The 24700-nt window shown below is 39.3% G+C and overlaps 1 protein-coding gene across 1 annotated transcript; it reads left to right on the forward strand.

The window, feature by feature from the left end:
- The first annotated feature begins 21518 nt into the window (after positions 1–21518).
- On the forward strand, positions 21519–23493 carry LOC140887647 (small ribosomal subunit protein eS6). The gene is made up of 6 exons (XM_073295042.1): positions 21519–21611; positions 21710–21774; positions 22391–22448; positions 22551–22659; positions 22736–23008; positions 23089–23493. The coding sequence occupies exons 1-6, from the start codon at positions 21606–21608 to the stop codon at positions 23325–23327; spliced, it is 750 nt and encodes a 249-aa protein (XP_073151143.1). The 5' UTR covers positions 21519–21605; the 3' UTR covers positions 23328–23493.
- The last annotated feature ends 1207 nt before the right edge of the window (positions 23494–24700 follow it).

A 24700-nucleotide genomic window follows, 5' to 3' on the forward strand; every position in this document is an offset into this window, starting at 1 on the left:
AAGAAAGGTATGCAGAGTATCCAGATGTTTGCGATATTATCTGAGCCAGCCTTGTACTCGCGGATCCAAGATGCTCAGATGTCTGATTCGAAGACCCAGCGTTTAGCTCGTCTAGCTAACGAGGGTAGCTCGTCTGGATTTCATTATCAGTCAGACGGCTTTCTGTGTTTGTCTGGTAGGCTTGTGATTTCACAGGATGAAGAGTTGCGAGAGGAGATTTTATCTCAGGCACATCGCACTAAGTTGAGTATTCATCCTGGGAGCAACAAGATGTACAAGGATCTACGTACTCGTTTCTGGTGGAAGGGAATGAAACGCAGTGTTTATCAGTTTGTTTCGAGATGTTTGGTGTGTCAACAGGTCAAGGCAGAGCACCGACGACCTGGAGGATTGCTTCACAGTCTGCCTATTCCTGAATGGAAATGGGAGTTTATCACTATGGACTTTGTGACCCATTTGCCGGTATCCCCGAGGAACTGTGATGCTATCTGGGTGGTGGTGGACCGACTCACCAAGTCAGCGCATTTCATTGCCTATAGCCGAGAGTACTCTGTGGATCGCATGGCTCGGTTGTACATTCAGGAGATCGTTCGACTTCATGGAGTGCCTGTGAGCATTGTCAGCGATCGGGACCCCAGGTTTACTTCTAGGTTCTGGGGGAGTGTTCAGCGTGCGATGGGTACTACTCTCAGTTTGAGTACAGCCTATCATCCGGAGACTGATGGTCAGTCAGAGCGCACTATCCGTACGTTAGAGGATATGCTTAGAGCGTGCGTCATGGATTTTGGTTCAGCCTGGCAGGATCATTTGTCGTTGATCGAGTTCGCTTACAACAACAGCTATCACACTAGTATTGGGATGGCACCTTTTGAAGCGTTGTATGGGCGGCGTTGTCGTACTCCACTCTTCTGGGAAGAAATGGGGGAGAGACAGGCTGAGGGACCGGAGTTTATCCAGCAGGCGATAGACATTGTTGATCAGATCAAGAAACGGATTAAGACTGCACAGGATCGTCAGGCCAGTTATGCTAATATCAAGCGTAGGCCTTTGCAGTTCGAGGTCGGGGAGAAAGTGTTTCTGAGAGTGTCACCTTTCCGCAAGATTCTCAGATTTGGCCTTAAGGGCAAGTTGTCTCCCAGATTTATCGGTCCGTTTGAGATCTTAGAAAGCATTGGCGATTTGGCTTATCGACTAGCTTTGCCACCGCATCTATCCAGTATTCACGACGTGTTCCACGTATCTCTATTGCGACGGTATGTGGCGGATGAATCTCATATTCTGCAGCGGTCTGAGGTTCAGGTAGACAAGGATTTGACTTATGTTGAGAAACCTCTTCGTATCCTGGATTATAAGGATAAGGTTTTACGGAACAAAGTCATTCCTTTGGTTTTAGTTCAGTGGCAGCGCCGAGGCACTGAAGAAGCTACTTGGGAGCTTGAGGACAGGATGCGTAAAGACCATCCTGAGTTGTTTTGATTTCATTCTTTAAGTTGTATTCAGTTGCAAACTCTGTAAACGTTTGATTTGAATAAAGAATGTTTCTGATTTCTGTATTTGCATTCGGTACTTAAGATCTGATTTCGAGGACGAAATATCTTAAGTGGGGGAGAATGTAGTAGCCCGTGCCCTAATTGAGTAATTAAAGGATTAATGCTAATTAATTGAATTAGGCATCGGACGGATCGGAAGCTCCGAAGGCACGATCGGAAGCTCCGAACAGGATCGGAAGCTCCGATGAGCGATCGGAGGCACCGATGTTATTACGTCAGGCATGACGTGTGGTTGGATCGGAAGCTCCGATCAGGACCGGAAGCTCCGATCACCCCTATCCGGAGTCAACAAGTGATATTTTGACACGTGGCAGATCAGGATCTTCGGAAGCTCCGATGGCAGGATCGGACGTTCCGATCGAGGTTCGGACGTTCCGATCAAGGATCGGAAGTTCTGATCGTTGTCTATAAATAGAAGGCCGAAACTTCACTTTCATTTGCCAATTCCGAGTTCTCCTTTCCTTTCTAGTCCTTTTGGAGCTGTTCTAGTCTTCTTAGGCTTGGTCCGAAGGTCGGAGAGGCGTTCGGTAGTCATAGCGGAGTCGTGCCCAAGTTCTGGAGGCATCGACATCAAAGGGCTAACGACGGACGAAGGTATAGCTTTTGCTTCCTATAAATATTTAGGAGTATGCAATAGCTTAGTTAAGGCTTTTAGAGCACTTTAATGATAGTAGTATCATTTGGCAGTGTAGAGCAGACTATAGGCGTGGACCTAGAGTTGGTAGAGCTTTCACTGTTTTGAGGTACGAAAGTACTGTTCGAGATATCCTGACTGAGTATGCATGTATTATGTGACTGCATGATTTATATGCCATGATATTATGCTGCATTCATTTGCATCTTGCTGTATCTCTTTCGAGATGTCTGTTAGTAGGGTTGTACCCTATTCTGTTAGTGGATGGACTTCCATCGATTTGGGTCCGGCGTATCCACGGTTATCTCGGTATGGGAGCCACCTCCTGAAGCGACGGCACAGCGTGCTACATACCAGAGTCCGGTCTGTCTCTGTTATCTGATCCTTGACCTCGAGTCTATAGGGAGTTCACTTTGCATGCATGTTTACTCATACTCTCGCACTGAGCGTTTTATGCTCACGTCTCGTACTCTGTATTTTCTGGACACCCTATTCCATGGGGCAGGTTTGCGATTGGATGAGGAGGGTGGATCCAGGAGGGGCTAGTCAGTGGTTGGCCAGCTGGAGCTTCGTCTAGGTTTTATTACTGTTGTTTGGGTTTATACAGCTATTCGATTTGGTTGTATATTATTGGATAAATTACAGATTCCTATTCTTGGGATTGTATAATGTTATTGGATTCCGCAGTTTTATTCTGATATCTGTTTAATTAAGTTAATTGCATGCATAAGTTCTGTTTAGTAGGTGATCCGGGTAAGGGTCACTACAATTATGGCCTTTCATTGGAGATGATTTTATTTCAACAGCCCTCCATACTCTCAACGATAGAGGTGACATCAGGGATTGGAATGCCACCATTATTGCTCTCATTCCTAAAGTCAGAGAGCCTCTTTGTCTGACAGATTTCAGGCCTATAAGTCTTTGCAATACTTGCTATAAAATCATTGCTCGGACTATTACCAATAGATTTCGTCCTGTCTTGGCTCAGGTCATTGACCCTCATCAAAGTGCATTTATTCCAGGCAGGTTGATTTTGGATAATGTCGTGGTTGGATTTGAGTGCATGAACTGGATCAGAAATAAAAAAAAAAAAGCCAAGTCCGGTTTCGCATCTCTTAAATTGGATATGAGTAAGGCATTCGATCGAGTGGAATGGGTTTTCTTACGAGCAGTTTTGTGCAAGTTGGGCTTTCAGGAGTCGTGGGTGTAGCACCAAAAACTTCTAAAATTTGAAAATCATGCCTAAAATTATTTTCAGTATTTATATTTTAAATTTCTTGAAGTTAATTGTTTAAGTTTCAGTTAAAGTTAGCCTTGCTTGACTTATTTGAATTAAATGCCTTGAACTGTTTAGTTAGTAATTTTTATCCAGGCAGGCGACGACGGTGGGCTTCGGTGGTTTATTTTCAAGATTTTTAATTTTAAGATTTTAAGTTAGAGGTAAAATGGGGGTTTTGGCCAAAAATGCAAATTTTGAACTTTTAGGGGTCAAAAAGCAATTTTATCTTTTTCTTGGGTTATTTCCTAAATTTCCCATAAAATAGGATTTTATTAAATCCGGGTTAGTGGAATTTCAATCAAAATGTTGTGAGTTGAAATTTTAAATTTAGAAGTTTGAAAATAGCAAAAAGTTTGAGGTAAAAAGTTTTAATAGTACAAGTAGTACTTTTGCTAGTACAAGTAAAATTTTAAAACACTACACACAATACACTACACTTTTAATTTACACTATCATTAAAACATTTCAATTAAAAAAAAATCAAAACACAAACCCTAACTCCCAAACCCTAGCCCTAGCCGCCCACTTCTCCCCTCTCCCTTGAAGAAGCCGTCCAACACCTCCAGCCGCCGCCCAGCCGCCGTCCGCCGCCGTCCCAGCCACCGGAGAAGCTCCCCTAGGTGCTTAGCTTGGTGTTTGGTTGAAGTTCCACTCTCATCTCCTCTTCTTGTTCGAAATTTGTTGGTAGATTGGTGAAGGCAAGTGTAACTATTTCTTTGGGCTAACATTCAAGCAATATCTACCCCCACCCTTAAGACTTCTTGCAATAATTTCGAAAATGCATGATGTTGTGATGTTAGGGTTTCGAATTTGGGCATTTAAGGGGCTGATTTTGCTAAATGTGTTATGGGGTTGAGTTTATGTGATTTAATGTTAAGTATATGTGCAATGACATGGATTTATATGGATGTTCTTGCCAAAATTCGAATTTTCAGAATGTATAAGGACCTAAATTTCGAAATTTTGCATGTGTAGGGGCTGAAATTTAATTGATGTTGAAGTATTTAATGGTCTTGCATTGGTCTTGATTGATTGTTCAACATTTTGGAGTTTTGATGGTTAATTCTTGATGTTCTTGATATGTGTTGTGAAAGTGTGGATTGAGTGTAGCCCAAGTGTTTGGGAAAAGTCCTAAGAGAGGTTATTTGAGGTGTTTGGGTGTTTGGTGTGGAGATAAGTTGAGGAAAGTGGGCTAAGTGTTTGAATTGTTGGAATTGGAGGTGTGTGAGTGTGCAGGGCAGCACTGTTCACGGGGAAGGGCAGGGTCGTGGCTGAGGTCTGGGCAGGGTTAGGCTATTCCATGGTAAAGTTCATGACGTTGTGGTCGCGTCGATATAAAATGGGCTCGATTCGGATAAGAATTGAGTGAGTTATGGATTTTTCAAAATTGGGTGCAAGTGCAGATTTTTCCTTTGAATAGGGGCTGTCCGATTTTTGTGTTTTGTAAATTTGCTCTTTTGATCTTTTGATGATACCACCTATTCCTTGGGATGATTTGGAGTGTTTGTTGAGTTTCGGTTCAAGCGGGACGGGTTTTGGATAAGGCATGACAAAGTTAAGGGCTTTTCGGTTTACTTGCTCGAGTTAAGTCAAGTTTGAGGATTTTGTTGGGTAAGTTGTCTTCTTTGGACTTAGGGGCAGCCACTCATCCACCTTAAACTCACATTTTCGAGTCGAGTCTCATGTCTTAAAGATTGCTTATTCGTGTGCATTTGACGTGTTCTTGAGTTTAATAAAGAAAAAGGAAGTTTACTTGTTTGCATGCCATTTAATGTATGAGTTGAGTCTTTATAAATGAAAAGGGAAAAGAAAGCAAATATTTTTGAATGAAGTGATCTGTTTGTGACAAGAGGGGTGTTGCTAGGCCGGGGGATGCCTCGGTCTACTCACCAAGAGGTTATAGAGGTTAGGCAAGGATCAAGAGACATCTTGTTTACCCTTGCCACAGAGGGGCAATGTGGGATCGGGAGGCATCTCGGTCTCCTTGCCATAGAGGGGTTAAGTTCGTCGGGAGAAATCTCGTCGTCTTGCCGGCATAGTGCACTGCAGCCATGATCATGATCGAAACAGAGGGTCACAAATCAGGGATCGGATTTCTAAGAGGAAAAAGTAAAGAAAAGTTTAAAAGTTAAAGTTTCACAATTTTAGTTGACTCGTTTTGCATTGATGTCAGTCTTTCAGTTATGCATGAGTCTAAGTTGAATGTTATGAAAGTTAAAGTTTATCATAGTGTGAGTTCATTAATGCATGATTTCTATATCTTTCTAGTTTCATGCATATTACAGTTTAAGTTGAGTTTTTGCATCACGTATTTTAAACCCTTGTTATTATCCTAGTTATGCTTGTTGAGTCTTTAGACTCACTATGCTTGAATGTTTGCAGGTGAGGATTTTGTGGAGGAGACGGAGGGGCGTGATCTACTGGGATGAGGCCATCGGTAGTGCAAGGCCCAGTGACCGTTGCTTCCTTTTAGTTTATGTTTTTCCGCACAGTTATCGAATTTGTAATAATAAAGTATTATTTGAGATCTTGTAGTATTTATAGCCAGGATGTGCATTCCCTGTGCTACAGCTTATGTTTTGAAGTACGTTTTCCGCTTTTGCAAGTTTATGATTATCGTTGGAATTAATTTTAAATGCTTTAGTTTACTTTATGCTGTAACCGGGAGGTGGTTACTAGGATTGCATGTTTATGTTTAACGCACTTAAGTTTTGAAGTCAATTTTCTTTCCTTATTTAAATTGTTGTTTGAGTCTTGATGGCTTATTTGTTTTACAAATAGGTCATGGCAAAATTTTTAAAAATCCGTAATTTTCCTTTATTTTAATTATAGTCTAGTAGCGAGTAGTTAGGGTCGTTTCAGTTGGTATCAGAGCACGGTCTTGGTTTGGGCTGAGCCTACTGCCGGTTGCTGAAACTCAGGGGATCTCGCCTCAAAGTCTGTAAGATTTAAGTTTAATGTCTCTATCTGTTTAAGTTTTGATGTATTAGTTTCTTGAGTTATTGAGAAGTTTAAATTTGAAGTAAAAATATTTTCTAAGGCATGAAATTTGAATGTTGGATTTTCTCAATGCGTTTAGATGGCTCGTCGTCATGATCCGCGTGCAGTTACGCCTCCATCGCCTCCACCGGCGCCGCAGGTGGATATAGGAGGGCAGGTGCTAGCAGGATTGGCCCGTATCCTCAAGCGTCATGTGGATGCTCCTGTTGCTAGATCGAAGACTACTTATGAGCAGTTTCGGAAGATGAATCCGAAGGACTTCGCTGGCACCACTGATCCGTTGATAGCGGAGGGTTGGATCCGCTCCCTTGAGGTGATCTTTCGCTATATGCAGATGGGAGATCCAGATAGAGTGAGATGTGCTGTGTTTCTCCTCCAGGATGATGCCGCCCTCTGGTGGGAGGGTATGGAGAAGATTGTGAACCCAGCTACTCTACCTTGGGCTGAGTTCAAGAAGTTGTTCTTTGAGAAGTACTTTACTGCTGATGTGAGAGCTCGTTTGAAGACGGAGTTTATGAGCTTGAGGCAGGGTGATCTGTCGGTAGCCCAGTTCGTGGTGAAGTTTGAGAGAGGCTGCCATTTCGTGCCGTTGATTGGAGATGATGAGAAAGAGAAGCTGGAGCACTTTCTTGTAGGGCTTCGACCTACCATCCGTAGGGATGTGCTGATGGCTGAGCCATCTGATTATGCTTCAGCACTGAGGCGTGCCTTGAGGTCCGAGCAGACGCTGAGAGATATTAGCGCGGAGGCGCATGGCAAGAGGCCCTTCCCTCATCAGGGCCACTCTCAGCAGCAGCAGCACGGCAAGAAGCCGTATCATGGGCCCCCGAGACAGCAGGGACAGCAGGCACCGCAGGGGCGTCAGGCCCAGAGACAGGTTCCTCCCAAGGCTGGGGAGAAGCCTATTTGTCAGTTTTGCCATCGTCCGCATTTTGGGAAGTGTTTGAAGGATGCTGGAGTTTGCTTCAAGTGCAAGAAGCCAGGACATATGTCTACCCATTGTCCAGAGCTGAGGAGGCCCGTGCAGGGCAGAGTGTTCGTGATGGAGGCCGAGCAGGCCGACCCAGACACTACTCTTCTCACAGGTAATATCTTAACTTTTGGGTTAGAGCAGTTAAAGATTTTTTGATGCATGCGACTCTAAATCTTTACTTGTTTGAGGTTTTACTCTAGTAACTTGTTGCATGCCTTAGGACCTTTGACTTTTAGCATGAATAGTATCTTGTTTGGGAATTGTTGAATTAGAATGAGCCTAAGTAGAACTCGTGGTTTTAAATTCAACCTTTCGTCGTTGTAACTACTGCTATGCAGGTAGGATTGTTGTGGCAGGCGTAGCCACGAGGGCCTTATTAGACTCAGGGGCTACCCATTCCTTTATATCGGAGTCTTTTGCCCTTGAGAGGGGCATTCAGAGCGAGGAATTGGAGGTTGGATTCTCAGTTACTATCCCCTCAGGGGAAGAGCTATCCACCAGGAGCTTGGTGAGAGACCTTGTATTGCTTTTGCAGGGTCAGTCAGTGGTAGCAGACCTCATAGTGCTACCTTTGCCAGAGTTTGACCTGATTCTTGGGATGGATTGGATGACGAAGAATGCGGTGATGATAGATTTTCAGCAGAGGTCAGTACTAGTCAGGCCTGAGGGCGAGGAACCGTTTTGGTTTGAGGCTGCTAAGAGCTTGAGGAAGACTCGAGTCATTTCTACTTTGCAAGCTCAGAGGCTTGTACTTAGTGGGTGCGAGTCATTTCTAGCCAGTTTATCTTTGACAGAGCTGCCAGAGCGACCAGTTATTTCTGATGTGGCTATCGTCAGGGAGTTTGAGGATGTGTTCCCTAGCGATGTTGTGGGAATTCCGCCCGATAGAGAAGTGGAGTTCTCTATAGATTTGATTCCCGGTACTGTGCCTATCTCCAAGGCACCGTACAGATTGGCTCCTACCGAAATGAAGGAGTTAAAAGAGCAGATTCAAGAGTTGCTTGACAAGGGATTCATACGCCCTAGTTTCTCCCCATGGGGCGCACCAGTTCTCTTCGTTAAGAAGAAGGACGGTAGTCTAAGATTGTGCATAGACTACCGAGGTTTGAACGGAGTGACTGTGAAGAACAAGTACCCATTACCTAGGATCGAGGACCTCTTCGATCAATTGCAAGGTGCATCCGTCTTTTCGAAGATTGATCTTCGTTCAGGTTATCACCAGTTGAAGGTGAAGGAGTCAGATGTGGCGAAGACAGCTTTTAGGACTCGTTACGGTCATTACGAGTTCCTTGTGATGCCGTTTGGGATGACGAATGCGCCCGCGGTTTTCATGGATCTTATGAACCGCGTGTTTCAGCCTTACTTGGACCGCTTTGTCATTGTTTTCATCGATGACATCCTCATTTATTCGAAGGATAGAGTGGAGCATGAACAGCATTTAAGGACCGTTCTTGAGGTGCTTCGAGAGCACAAGTTGTTGGCCAAGTTTGATAAGTGTGAATTCTGGTTGGAGAAAATTGCTTTCTTGGGTCATATTATTTCTAAGAGCGGTGTGGAAGTAGACCCTTCAAAGGTTCAAGCAGTGAAGGAGTGGTCTATACCGAGGAGCGCGTTTGAGATTCGCAGTTTTCTTGGATTAGCCGGTTATTACCGAAAATTTATCAAGGGTTTTTCCTCCATTGTTGTGCCTATGACAACGTTGACTAAGAAGAACGCCAAGTTTGTTTGGAGTGCCGAGTGTCAAAGGAGCTTTGATACTTTGAAGGAAGCTCTTACGACAGCGCCAGTGTTGACCATGCCATCCGGGCAAGGTGATTTTGTGGTGTATACTGATGCTTCCAAGTTGGGATTGGGAGCAGTTCTGATGCAGCGAGACAGAGTTATTGCCTATGCTTCTAGGCAATTGAAGGAGCACGAGAAGAACTACCCTACTCATGACTTAGAGTTGGCAGCGGTAGTGTTTGCTCTTAAGATTTGGAGACACTATCTTTACGGAGAGAAGAGTCAGATCTTCACAGACCACAAAAGCCTCAAGTACTTCTTCACCCAGAAGGAGTTGAATATGAGGCAGCGTAGGTGGTTAGAGTTGGTGAAGGACTATGACTGCAATATTAGCTACCACCCTGGTAAAGCTAATGTGGTTGCAGATGCTTTGAGCAGGAAGACTGCAGTGATTACCTCCTTGTCAGTATCTAGACCGTTGCAGGTTGAGATTCAGAGGTATGGTCTTGAGTTTTATGCGAGTGGTAGAGCTCCCCGTTTGTCTTCCCTTAGTGTGCAGACTACACTTTTTGATCGTATCCGTGCAGCGCAGTCAGTTGATGAGCAGATCAGGAAGTGGAGATAGAGAGATGAGGAGAAAGGCAGCGGTTTGTATGCTGTGGTAGATGGGATTGTGAGGTACAGAGGTAGATTTTGGGTTCCCGCAGGTGATTCTCTGCGAGTTACTATCATGGCAGAGGCACATACATCGCCGTACTCAATCCACCCTGGTAGTACGAAGATGTATCGGGATCTTCAGCAGCTTTATTGGTGGCCAGGCATGAAAAGTGACATTGCCCGATTCGTGTCAGAATGCCTGACATGCCAGCAGGTTAAGGCGGAGCATCAGAGACCCGCCGATTTGCTTAAGCCTCTCCCTATTTCGGAGTGGAAGTGGGAGAATATCTCCATGGATTTTGTCGTGGGATTGCCGAAGACATTGAGAGGTTCGAATGCCATTTGGGTGATTGTAGACCGTCTCACTAAGTCGGCTCACTTTTTACCGGTGAAGATGAATTTCACGATGACTCAGTTCGCGGAGTTGTATATCCGGGAGATAGTCAGACTACATGGTATTCCAGTCTCCATAGTGTCTGATAGAGATCCACGGTTTACTTCGTCTTTTTGGAAGAGTCTTCATTCTGCTATGGGTACGAAGCTACTTTTTAGCACCGCCTTTCACCCGCAGACTGATGGCCAGTCAGAGAGGGTGATTCAGATTTTGGAGGATCTTTTGAGGGCATGTGCTATTGATTTTCAAGGTAGTTGGGAGTCGAGACTACCACTAGTGGAATTCGCGTATAATAACAGTTTTCAGTCCACTATTGGCATGGCTCCCTACGAGGCACTATATGGGAGGAAGTGTAGATCTCCAGTGTTGTGGGATGAGATAGGTGAGAGATCAGACTTTGGTCCGGAGATTGTTCAGTTGACCACCGAGGTAGTGGCTAAGATCCGTGATAGGATGAGGACTGCCCAGAGTAGGCAGAAGAGCTATGCTGATCACCGGAGGAGAGACTTGGAGTTCTCGGTGGGTGATCATGTTTTTATCCGTATTGCACCCATGAAGGGTGTGATGAGGTTTGGAAAGAAAGGGAAGTTGGCACCGAGGTTCATAGGGCCCTTCGAAATTTTGGATAGGGTAGGGGTACTGGCTTATAGAGTGGCCTTGCCGCCTAACCTTGATAAGATCCATAATGTCTTCCATGTGTCGATGTTGAGGAAGTACATCTCGAACCCATCCCATGTGCTTAGTTCGGAACCGCTTCAGCTATCTCCTCACTTGACCTATGAGGAGAAGCCCATCCGGATTTTGGATAGACAGGAGAGAAGACTCTGTAACAAGTCGATTCCAATGATCAAGGTGAGATGGCAGAACCATTCGGATGAAGAGGCCACTTGGGAAGCAGAAGCAGATATCAGAGTTCGATTTCCGAAGCTTTTTGGTAAGTTTTAATTTCGAGGACGAAATTTCTTATTAGGGAGGGAGGAATTGTAGCACCAAGAACTTCTAAAATTTGAAAATCATGCCTAAAATTATTTTCAGTATTTATATTTTAAATTTCTTGAAGTTAATTGTTTAAGTTTCAGTTAAAGTTAGCCTTGCTTGACTTATTTGAATTAAATGCCTTGAACTGTTTAGTTAGTAATTTTTATCCAGGCAGGCGACGACGGTGGGCTTCGGTGGTTTATTTTCAAGATTTTTAATTTTAAGATTTTAAGTTAGAGGTAAAAGGGGGGTTTTGGCCAAAAATGCAAATTTTGAACTTTTAGGGGTCAAAAAGCAATTTTATCATTTTCTTGGGTTATTTCCTAAATTTCCCATAAAATAGGATTTTATTAAATCCGGGTTAGTGGAATTTCAATCAAAATGTTGTGAGTTGAAATTTTAAATTTAGAAGTTTGAAAATAGCAAAAAGTTTGAGGTAAAAAGTTTTAATAGTACAAGTAGTACTTTTGCTAGTACAAGTAAAATTTTAAAACACTACACACAATACACTACACTTTTAATTTACACTATCATTAAAACATTTCAATTAAAAAAAAATCAAAACACAAACCCTAACTCCCAAACCCTAGCCCTAGCCGCCCACTTTTCCCCTCTCCCTTGAAGAAGCCGTCCAACCCCTCCAGCCGCCGCCCAGCCGCCGTCCGCCGCCGCCTGCCGCCGTCCCAGCCACCGGAGAAGCTCCCCTAGGTGCTTAGCTTGGTGTTTGGTTGAAGTTCCACTCTCATCTCCTCTTCTTGTTCGAAATTTGTTGGTAGATTGGTGAAGGCAAGTGTAACTATTTCTTTGGGCTAACATTCAAGCAATATCTACCCCCACCCTTAAGACTTCTTGCAATAATTTCGAAAATGCATGATGTTGTGATGTTAGGGTTTCGAATTTGGGCATTTAAGGGGCTGATTTTGCTAAATGTGTTATGGGGTTGAGTTTATGTGATTTAATGTTGAGTATATGTGCAATGACATGGATTTATATGGATGTTCTTGCCAAAATTCGAATTTTCAGAATGTATAAGGACCTAAATTTCGAAATTTTGCATGTGTAGGGGCTGAAATTTAATTGATGTTGAAGTATTTAATGGTCTTGCATTGGTCTTGATTGATTGTTCAACATTTTGGAGTTTTGATGGTTAATTCTTGATGTTCTTGATATGTGTTGTGAAAGTGTGGATTGAGTGTAACCCAAGTGTTTGGGAAAAGTCCTAAGAGAGTTTATTTGAGGTGTTTGGGTGTTTGGTGTGGAGATAAGTTGAGGAAAGTGGGCTAAGTGTTTGAATTGTTGGAATTGGAGGTGTGTGAGTGTGCAGGGCAGCACTGTTCACGGGGAAGGGCAGGGTCGTGGCTGAGGTCTGGGCAGGGTTAGGCTATTCCATGGTAAAGTTCATGACGTTGTGGTCGCGTCGATATAAAATGGGCTCGATTCGGATAAGAATTGAGTGAGTTATGGATTTTTCAAAATTGGGTGCAAGTGCAGATTTTTCCTTTGAATAGGGGCTGTCCGATTTTTGTGTTTTGTAAATTTGCTCTTTTGATCTTTTGATGATACCACCTATTCCTTGGGATGATTTGGAGTGTTTGTTGAGTGTCGGTTCAAGCGGGACGGGTTTTGGATAAGGCATGACAAAGTTAAGGGCTTTTCGGTTTACTTGCTCGAGTTAAGTCAAGTTTGAGGATTTTGTTGGGTAAGTTGTCTTCTTTGGACTTAGGGGCAGCCACTCATCCACCTTAAACTCACATTTTCGAGTCGAGTCTCATGTCTTAAAGATTGCTTATTCGTGTGCATTTGACGTGTTCTTGAGTTTAATAAAGAAAAAGAAAGTTTACTTGTTTGCATGCCATTTAATGTATGAGTTGAGTCTTTATAAATGAAAAGGGAAAAGAAAGCAAATATTTTTGAATGAAGTGATCTGTTTGTGACAAGAGGGGTGTTGCTAGGCCGGGGGATGCCTCGGTCTACTCACCAAGAGGTTATAGAGGTTAGGCAAGGAGCAAGAGACATCTTGTTTACCCTTGCCACAGAGGGGCAATGTGGGATCGGGAGGCATCTCGGTCTCTTTGCCATAGAGGGGTTAAGTTCGTCAGGAGAAATCTCGTCGTCTTGCCGGCATAGTGCACTGCAGCCATGATCATGATCGAAACAGAGGGTCACAAATCAGAGATCGGATTTCTAAGAGGAAAAAGTAAAGAAAAGTTTAAAAGTTAAAGTTTCACAATTTTAGTTGACTCGTTTTGCATTGATGTCAGTCTTTCAGTTATGCATGAGTCTAAGTTGAATGTTATGAAAGTTAAAGTTTATCATAGTGTGAGTTCATTAATGCATGATTTCTATATCTTTCTAGTTTCATGCATATTACAGTTTAAGTTGAGTTTTTGCATCATGTATTTTAAACTCTTGTTATTATCCTAGTTATGCTTGTTGAGTCTTTAGACTCACTATGCTTGAATGTTTGCAGGTGAGGATTTTGTGGAGGAGACGGAGGGGCGTGATCTACTGGGATGAGGCCATCGGTAGTGCAAGGCCCAGTGACCGTTGCTTCCTTTTAGTTTATGTTTTTCCGCACAGTTATCGAATTTATAATAATGAAGTATTATTTGAGATCTTGTAGTATTTATAGCCAGGATGTGCATTTCCTGTGCTACAGCTTATGTTTTGAAGTACGTTTTCCGCTTTTGCAAGTTTATGATTATCGTTGGAATTAATTTTAAATGCTTTAGTTTACTTTATGCTGTAACCGGGAGGTGGTTACTAGGATTGCATGTTTATGTTTAACGCACTTAAGTTTTGAAGTCAATTTTCTTTCCTTATTTAAATTGCTGTTTGAGTCTTGATGGCTTATTTGTTTTACAAATAGGTCATGGCAAAATTTTTAAAAATCCGTAATTTTCCTTTATTTTAATTATAGTCTAGTAGCGAGTAGTTAGGGTCGTTTCAGTGGGTGGATCTTTTAATGAGGTGCGTGACTTCGGTATCTTACTCTTTTCGGTTAAATCAGAAAATATATGGAGTTTTTCACCCACAAAGAGGATTGCGACAAGGAGACCCTCTATCTCCATATTTATCTGTTCTTTGTGCGCAAAGTTTATCATCCATCCTCTCGAAAGCGGCAGAGCGACAGTTATTTAGGGGTGTTAAGATTTCTAATTCTAGCCCGATCATCTCGCACTTATTTTTTGCGGACGACAACCTGGTTTTCTTCCGAGCCAAGAGAGCTGATTGTTTGCAAGTCCGCAACTGTTTACAGGCTTATGAAAAATCTTCAGGACAGTTGATCAACTTTGAAAAATCAGCTCTAACATTTAGCCCATGTACTTCTGACTCGGATATTGAAGACATCAAAGAGGTGATGGCAGTGGCGGTGGTGAAGTCTCATGATTTCTATCTGGGGTTACCTACCTTTTCTATGCGCAGTAAACGTCTCCAATTTGCTTACATTCGGGAGAGAATCTGTAAAAGAATCCAGGGTTGGAATTCTAAACTATTTTCCATGGGTGGACGCGAAGTTCTTATTAAATCAGTGCTTCAAGCGATTCATTCTTATGATATGTCATGTTTTAAGTTGCCATCTTCTCTTTGCCAAGATATTGAGCAAATGTGCGCAAAATTCTGGTGGTACAATAACAAAGAGAGTAAGAGAATGCATTGGTTGAATTGGAGGGATCTTTGTAAGCCAAAATGCTTAGGTGGTATGGGCTTTCGCAATCTTGTGGCTTTCAATAAAGCTCTTTTGGCTAAGCAAGTGTGGAGAGTTATTCAAAATCCGGAGTCTTTGATGGCGAAAGTACTTAAAGCTAGGTACTTTAAACACTCTGATATTATGGCAGCTAACTTAGGTGCCAATCCTTCTTTCGTTTGGAGGTCTTTTCTGTGGGGGAGGGAGCTTCTTTCTAAGGGGCTGTGCTGGAGAGTAGGAGATGGTAAGAAGATTTTGGCTAAATCTGATCCTTGGGTCCCGTGCATCCCTGGTTTTAGAATTCGGCAGCATTCCTGGTTGAATGATAACCTCAAAGTGGCTTCTCTTATCTCTCCGAACGGTTATTGGTATGATTCCATTGTTAGACAAATTTTCTCCCACACAGAAGCAGAGGCCATCCTTGATATACCTCTGAATCGTCGCGGTGGCGCGGATGTTAGATTTTGGCATGAAAGATCCAATGGTAAATACTATGTCAATGTAGGTTACAATCTGGAAAGGAACAGCTTCTTACCTCCGCCTTTTCAATCTTCCTACTCTTTGCAGACATGGTGGAAATTTATTTGGAGTCTCAATATTCCTCCTAAAATACGTATTTTCTTATGGAGAGCTTCAAAAGACCTCATTCCCACGACTTCGAACTTGAAATTGCACCATGTACCTTCTAATGGTATTTGCCCATTATGAAAGTTTAGTTTCGCTACTACAAGTCATTGTCTCTTATATTGTTCTCTTGTTCGAAAGATCTGAAAAAACACAATATTTTGGGTTTTTTTGAGAAAACATCCCGGGATTTCATTTCTTGATTGTTGTCTGATGTTGTCAAAATTCTATGTGAGAGAAGAGTTTGAAGTGTTTGCTACTTTGACATGGGCGATTTGGATCGAATCTTGTAAATTAATGCATGATAAAAGTGTGCAGAGGGGGTGTGTTATTGTTGATTGGGCCTTTGTTTTCTTGGATGCCTTCCGAAATGCAAATAACAGGTGCTCTGTACAAGTGCAACAATTGCAAGTTCTTGGTGCGTAGAGTTGGTTGAAGCCACCTCTGAACCAACTTCGGTTAGATGTGGATGCGGGTTGTGATGTCCAGAGAAACGTGTTCAGTGTAGGGGTTGTGATTCGTAATTCTCAGGGATCTATTCTTGGTGCCAAGACAGGGGTTTTTCAGTACTTGGGCTCAGTTAAACGAGCTGAACTTGTAGCAATCAGATTTGGAATGGACTTATGTGTTAATCATAATTTCTCTAATGTTTGTGTATTCTCTGATTCCCTTCAAGCGGTTCAAGCTGTAACCGATCCTGGAGATGATCTTGATCCATCTGGAGTTTTGGCAGGGGAAATAATTCGATGCTTCTTGAGACTGCATTCCTCTCTATTCATCATATGAAAAAAAAGGCCAATGGTGCTGCTCACCTTCTTGCCCGCAAAGCTCTTTCGTTATCTTCTAATTTCGAATGGTTTTCGGGGGATTTCCCTCCTTGGTTATTATCTATTGTAAATGTAACACCCGATATTTTTAATACGTAAAATTCGCATGCATAATTAGGGATTTTATTTATTTAGAATTTTAGATTTTATGGGTTAAATAATGTTGTGAAATTATTGGTGCATGTTTTAAGTTATTTTTAAGCATTTAACCCATAATTAGAGATTTTCATGATTTATGGTAATTGAATTATTTTATCGCGTTAACGGGACCGTGGACGGACGAGATGACAACTTTCTATCCAATTTATTTCATGAGCATTTTTAGAGCCTAAAAATATTATTTTGAGTTATTTCCTCAAAATTATTAGTATTTAATTTTATATGATTTTAGAAGTCCATTTTTATTCAAAATAAGCCAAAATAATGACTTTTTATTATCTTTAAAATTCCTTTAATTATTTATTTCGGGATTTTTAAATTAGTTATCAGATTTTAATTATTATTTAGAGATTTTATTATATATTTCATAATTAAAAATCCATATTAATATTTTATTATCCTAAAAACCTATTTTTAAATTAAAACCTTACCCTAAACCTACCCAACCCTCACGCCTCCAAGCTCTCAGCCGACACTTCCACCTCTCCTTCATCTTCTTCATCGATCAACAGGCCCTAGGACTCCATAGCCGATTTTCTTCGAAGTTTCAAGGTTGCTCGTCGTCCCGTCGTCCCGGATTCGTTCTACACGCTCCTATCTCTTCTTTTAACGGTGCAAGACATGTCCATTTTCATTTTAACGTGCTATATCAGTGTTTATGCGTGTGTGTGTGCGTGAGCATCAATTTCCTTCAAGAATTTTCAGAAAAACGAGAGTTGTTATGGTTTTATGCGTTTGTTCTTGTGAATCTTGATCATCTTCATGATTTTCCTAGCCATGGTTCGTACCACTGCTGGTCGAAGGGTTGTAGGGTGTGTGAGGGTTGACTAGACTCGAATGGCTCGAGTGGTTCGAGCCAAACGAGCCCAGGAAACCACAATGTTCAGACGGCTCCCTTGGATGCGCAGGCTAGGGTTTCGTGGAAGGGGGCTCGGGTGTTGGTCTGTGGGTTGCATGGGACTGGGTTAGTGGTCAGGTTAGGACCGCCCAGACGTGGGCTACGTCTGGGGGGCGGCGCTCCGGCCAGGGGCGGCCGGAGCAGGCCGGCAGTAGCTAAGGAGTGGCTGCTGCTCGCGGCCGAGAAGGAACAAGGGAGGGGCGACGGGTTTAGGGTCTTCAGGGTGGGTCCGGGTCAAATTATGGGTTCGGGTCGGGTTTGAAAGTAAGTGGGTTAAGTTAGTTGGGTCCGGGTTTGGGTTAAGTTAGTCGGGCTCGGGTATTTTATTTTTAAGTTAATTATTAAGTTTAAGTGTTTAATGGGCCTAATTAAATCCCAAAATTTAATTGGGTTCCATTTAAATTCTTTTGGGTTGAATTTATTTGTTATTGGGCTTATTTAAATTTAGTTAAGTTAGTCCGATAATTTTTATGGGCTTGGGGGCCCATGGAAGTTATTGGGCCAGTCTTTGGGCTTTTGGGCTCATTGGGCCGGAATAGAATGTTATTGGGCCAGGATTGTTTTAATGGGCTTTAATTAATTATTTGGGCTTAGAATAATTAATTATTGGGCTTAAGTATGTTAATGGTCAGTCTCAGGGTTAATGGGCCAGAATTTAAGAAATTGGGCTTGAGTGTTAGGGCCAGCAGTTCAGTACAACCCATGAGAAATTGCATGTGTCCTGAATATATATTTAATTATTTTTATGCATGGAAGTTATTTTTAGTATTTATATGTTAGTATGAAATTAAATTAAATATATATAAGGACACACATTTTATTTAAGTACATGCATTCATGAAATAATTTTTATGCACGACTTAATGTTTAAGGTTGAGCAAAAGAAAATAATTTTATGTTGGAAGTTGAAGTAGTGTGAAAATTTAAGGGGGATTCGTCCCCATATGTGAACTATTGAAGGGCAGTTTACTGCCAATTTAAGAGGTGATTCGTCACCGCCACGTACGTTGGTTTACCACGCTGATCAGTATTTAATGTATGTATGGTTACACTATGGATACGACCTTGCGATGTTAGAAAATACTTTGCTCAACAAAGTTTATGTATTATTATGATTTTCAAGTTTAATTTAAGTTTATGTTATGTTCATGATATTTTTTTTAGCATGCTCATTCATGTATATGTTATGTATTAGTATTAAAGTGATTTAAATTATTTTAAACCCTTGTTATGTTAGCATGTTGGGCCTCTAGGCTCACTACACTGATATGGTGCAGGTGAGTACGTAGAGGAGGACGTAGTACCCACCGGCGGCGAGGATCTATGAGCGGATATTGCAGTAACCCCGTGACCGTTGTCTGAGTCTATATGCATGTTTTGAATATTTTTTTATCATGTCATACATTTTACTTATTTTCAGTGATGAATATTATTACACATTTTATTTTAATATTTTCAGTGCATGCAAATTTTTATTTATTTTGCTTATGTCAATATTTTATTAAATGTTAGACTCAGATATTTAATTTATTAAAGGTTGCATTTTTATTTAAGTTATTTATTTTTAAATCTATTTATTTTGTGCATATATGCATGGGCATGTATGCACATATTTTTACTTAGTAAGTATAAAAAAAAATTTCTCATATTTATTTATATTTAGAGAGTTAGGGTCGTTTCAGTAAACAAGGACTTGCTTTCGTCTTCGTAATGAAGATTTCGTTTCTCGTCAAAAAAAAAAAAAATTACTTTTTATGTCAAAATGTTATATTTTTATTTTAAATATAGCAATGATTGACTCTTCTATGAAAATTCGTGATATCATCTTGCAATAACCTATTCAGATTTATATCATTATTAATTGTACACAGATATTTTCAATTCTCAAACCATCACTTTTCTTTATCTTATTTGTAGGTCCTTGAATTATATTGAAGAGAAACTTGAAACGATCGACAATAATTTTTGTTATGTTTCTTTAACAAAATACTGAGCATATTATTATATGAGCAGTTGCACATATCTATAATTTGCAGAGAATAATATTTTTGATATATAAAGTAATATTTTTCACGAGTTGATCGAGTAGATTTATATTATAAAATTGGACATGTAAGATAATATCATAAACAATTTTGCATTATCAGAGTGATTTGCCAAACATCAAGCATGCACACAAAAATACGCTAAGGTACCGTTTGATTTAGATGATAGAATAATAATACAGAGATAACTAATATAATGTGATAAAAAATAAATAAAAAATTATAGTTAGTATAGTGATTGATTTGATTGATAGATTATACTATATTTGATTTGATTGATTATATTTTATATAAAATCATAAAATGACCATTTCGTCCTTTTAATAAATTAATAAAATATTATAATAATATTATTCATAAAGGGTAGTATAGTAATTTAAATTAAATGATTTGATTGATGTAAGAAAAATAATTGATAATTTGATTGATGTAAGAAAAATAATGAATATATGGATAAATAATATAACAAGAAAAACGTAGTATTGGATGAAATAAATTATGCATAGATTAATAATACTGGCAACCAAATGGTGCCCAATAGTTATGCATCTTGTGTAATATGTATAATATCTCTCCCTATATATAAAGAATCCCTCCTTAGACATCATATTTTAAATTGTCGAAATTGCCCTTATGTAATATAAATATTACAATTTTATTTTTATTTGTTTTTTTTTTGAAATTTTGAGGTTTTAAATTTTCATATTTTTCTCAAGTAAACATTGTAGATAAGATAATTGGATAAAAAAAAATTTAAATCTATTTTTATATTATTTTATAAATGTTAAAAAATAAATTTAATATTATTGAAAAAATAATATTTATACATAACATACAATATTAAATATATTGTATGAAACACACGCAACGCGTGTGCGATTATGCTAGTCTTAAGATAATATTTGCAACCTCTAAAAATAAGTTATTATGATTTTTTTAACAAATTTAGATACGTGGATTTTTTTAAAGGTTACAAACACTACCAAAATAATCTAATTTGTAGATACGTGGCCACGTCTTCGCAAATTTAGGAGTAAAATTCATTTTGATACACGAACTATTGATAAAATATCAAATTGGTATATGAACTATTGAAAATTGTTTAATTGGTACATAATCAATTTATAAAGTCAATTTTACCCTTTATCTACATTATTTTAAAGTCTAATATTTTTGTTAAATTAAAATAGATACACATTTTATTTTTCAAAATTATTTTACTAATAGAATTATAAGCATAAATTTATATTTTATATTATAAACAAGAAATCGTACTTATTATACGAAACATTGTAAATATTAATTAATACAAACATGCACATACACACATATATAATGATTGATAAATTATATATTCAAAAATAATATATATTAAAAATATATAATAAAACATATTTTTAGGTTTATCTATGTTATAATATTATTATTTATATTAATCAAAATAAAAATGATATATATGTGTGTGTTTTTTCATTTATGATCTACAAATTTTACGTTGAATATTTTTTCGTATACATGATATATAATATTCTTTTTATAGTATAGTAATTAGTAAATATGAATTTATATTTACAATTATAATTAATATAATAATTTAAAAGACAAAAATATGTATGTAGTTCAATTAATCAATTTAATAACAATATTCAACTTAAAAGCAATTTAAGTAAAGAACAAAATTGACTTTTGAGTTTGATCATATATCAATTAAACCATTTTCAATAGTTCATATACCAAATTGACATTTTATCAATTCATGTACCAAAATAATTTTTACTCCAAATTTAGAAAAAGAAGAGAGCTTTCGGTTGGAGTTAAAGTTACAAACACTCCTATTTTTCTCTTTTGTCAAATTAATTAATACTAATATTATAAATCAATACATATCAATTTGATTTAAAAAAATTATGGTACTCGACCAGGGGGAAAAAAAAACCGAAGAAGAAAACCCCAGTGCTAAAAAAATAATAATAAATCTTCGACAAAAGAAACACAGATATATTAGGGCCCAATGGTCTTCGGCCCGGTGCAATAAAAATATTTGGGCCGAGGATACCCTGAAAGCCCATTTATGCGCTACTTAATATGTATAGGTCATCACAAAACCCTAGCAACGGCTGAGCCATATTTGAGAACTCTTTCGACATCTTCGCCGCTTTCTCTCCGTTCCGTCGAAGATGAAGGTTTCTGCCCCTCCCTCGTACACTATGTAGATGTGATTGTGCACCTTTATTCAAAATGGAGTTTTTCTATCGTATAATGTTTGGCTTGTATCTCGCAGTTCAACATTGCAAATCCGACCACAGGATGCCAGAAGAAGCTGGAGATCGACGATGACATGAAGCTGTATGTCTTAATTTTCGATTTAATATAGATAATCTTGACAGTTACTATCGATGCTTTGATAACTCGTTTATTGGGTTTAGATCTCTGGAAGTTTATTTGCGAATTTTTTAAAAATTGCACTTCTTTTTTCATTGTTTTTGTTATAAAACTTATTACACCGGGGGCATGATATGGTGTTTCATAATGAAAGTACATCAAATTATTTTATCTTGTTCGGTTTCTCTTTTTATTGTTTCTTACTTGAAGAATTTAGTTGTAAAGAGCGTCAAAGCTGATGTCTTTGAGTAATTGAGCTGCATAGGGTACTGTAACCTTTGATTGATTAAGCTTTGATTTATACGCAAGTGCTATTTCTTTTTTCTTTCTGTTGCACGTCTTGTATAGAAAAAGTCTTCTACTGGAAAAATTAATGAATGAGTTCTGGCAATTTGAGCTTTACGCCCGCATCTAGCAATGCATTTCCCTTGGGCTTGATGTTGTTTTGTCAGGTGTTGTGTCACTCTTTTTCCTTTGCTCACTCAACAATCTGCCTGCATAGGAAGCAATTTTTTTTTTCTTTTGATTCAGCCCTTACTCTTGAGTGAATTTGGCTGTGCCTTGTGTATATAAATTGCAGTCGGGTGTTCTGGGATAAGAGGATCTCTCAGGAGGTCAATGGAGATGCCCTTGGTGAGGTATGATATTCATTTGAAGTTAAATTTTATACTTCTGACACGATTATGCATTTTTCAAGTGTTGATGGTTGCTTGACATGTCTATATCAATTGATGTTTCAGGAGTTCAAGGGGTACGTATTTAAGATTATGGGGGGTTGTGACAAGCAAGGTTTCCCAATGAAGCAGGGTGTGTTGACACCTGGTCGTGTGCGACTCTTGCTGCATAGAGGTGCGTATAATTTTCATCCGACCCCATCTAATCAGAGTTTTTTTTATATCTAAAAATTGGGTGTGTGACCGAACAGGTACCCCATGTTTCCGAGGTTATGGTAGGAGAGATGGAGAGCGTAGAAGGAAGTCTGTTCGTGGGTGCATTGTCAGCCCTGACCTCTCTGTTCTGAACTTGGTGATAGTGAAAAAGGGTGATAATGATTTGCCTGGATTGACAGATGTTGAGAAGCCTAGGATGAGAGGTCCGAAGAGGGCTTCAAAGATCCGCAAGCTCTTCAATCTCTCCAAGGAAGATGACGTTAGAAAGTATGTGAACACATATCGCCGTACATTCACCAACAAGGCTGGTGAGTTTCTACTCGAAAACATTTTGGGTTGATGAATTTTCATTCTGAAAAAGGGTTGATACGAAGTTATCTGATCACAGGTAAGAAAGTGAGCAAAGCTCCCAAGATTCAGAGGCTGGTGACTCCCTTGACATTGCAGAGGAAGAGGGCTAGAATTGCTGACAAGAAGAAGAGAATTGCCAAGGCCAAGTCGGAGGCCGCTGAATACCAGAAGCTTCTTGCCACTCGATTGAAGGAACAGAGGGAAAGGCGAAGCGAGAGCTTGGCAAAGAAGAGGTCTAGACTTTCTGCAGCTTCAAAGCCGTCGATTGTTTCTTAAGTAAGACCATGACTAGAATGCATATCTGCTGGTTATAAGGGGTGATGTTCTTTAAGATGAGGTGATTTTGGTGCTTTGGTTCATTAAAATACCTATGCGCACTGCAATTGATATTTTGTTTTGTTGATGTTGAGTCCCTTAATATATCTATAGCTTTCTTTCAGAATTTTATGGTCGTTTCAACTTGGTTAATTTGTTGAATTTTGTGATGTTTGGATATTTCAAACTATTTATGAATTTTATGTTTTTTGAAACTGAGATGAGATTTCAAACTTAAATTTTTGTGCATACTGATAAATGTTATGGGCAAACGTGACTTGACTAATCTTCTAGGTTCTAAATTTCGTTAGCCACTCTGGTGGCAGACAAGCGCCCAACACTTTTTAACACACATGCACACTCCATATGCCCATACAAATCGATTTCTCCCACTTGCTTTGAAAGTTGGGGCGACATAAAATTGAAAGATGAAGATGAAGTTTGGTGTTGGGGACTTGGGGCATAAGTTTTCTTGTTGGGCCTTAGTTTAAGGCCTACAAAATTGGGTGTTGGTAAGCCAACACAAAAAATATATTTTTTAAAGTTGATTAAAAGTACAAACTAAAAAAAGCCTTCTAGGCAGCCTTAACCAATTAGTCAGTGCCTGGGCTGGCCGACTAACAACTACTAACACTTTTTCAGTGCGGTTTGGTCGACTTCTAGCGGTGAGGCCGATTTTTAGAACTGATGTATGTGCAAGCTTTCTGGTGGTCGTGTGATATTAATTTAGACAACCTTGAGTGTTTCTTTCCAAGAAGCAACTAAAAAAAATTGTTAGAAGGATTAGATGATAATTTCAAACACTACGTCACTGCGCATGACAGCCATATAAGTATATATAGCATGTATTTGTTATACGATAAAACACAGATAAAACACAAGTAGTTAAAAAAAAAAGACGATTTTGATGTTAAATTTTTTGATTCCACCTGCCAAAGGGTGCAAACTCGTGAGTCTGAGCATGAAGTTCTTTGAAAGAAAATGCAAAATTACAATACTATACACACACACACACACACATAAATATAAATATAAATGAATGAAAAGAGTGAATGCCAAGGACCAAGAAAATTAATATAAGGCTCGAGAGATTATCAGAATTTTAAAAATTTAGGGACCTTTTTGTAATTTGGATACGAAACTACATTATTCTTTCCTTTTTCGAAACTACATAATTTTTATTTTCCATATTATTATTATTATTAATAAAAAATTTAAACCTAACAAAACAAGTGTTACACCAAGGGTAATACCCAATTCATACATCCAATGGTTCATATCTCTACACATAGCGTAATTAATGATATATTGTTGACGTGACAAATCATAAGACA

The sequence above is a fragment of the Henckelia pumila genome, chromosome 3 (assembly GCF_033568475.1).
Source record: "Henckelia pumila isolate YLH828 chromosome 3, ASM3356847v2, whole genome shotgun sequence".
Lineage (NCBI taxonomy): Eukaryota > Viridiplantae > Streptophyta > Magnoliopsida > Lamiales > Gesneriaceae > Henckelia > Henckelia pumila.

Excerpts from the sequence above, each read along its gene's own strand:
- LOC140887647 (XM_073295042.1), top strand. Across the intron at positions 22,660-22,735 it reads GCGACTCTTGCTGCATAGAG|GTACCCCATGTTTCCGAGGT; the intron begins GTGCGTATAATT and ends GTGACCGAACAG. Across the intron at positions 23,009-23,088 it reads TACATTCACCAACAAGGCTG|GTAAGAAAGTGAGCAAAGCT; the intron begins GTGAGTTTCTAC and ends ATCTGATCACAG.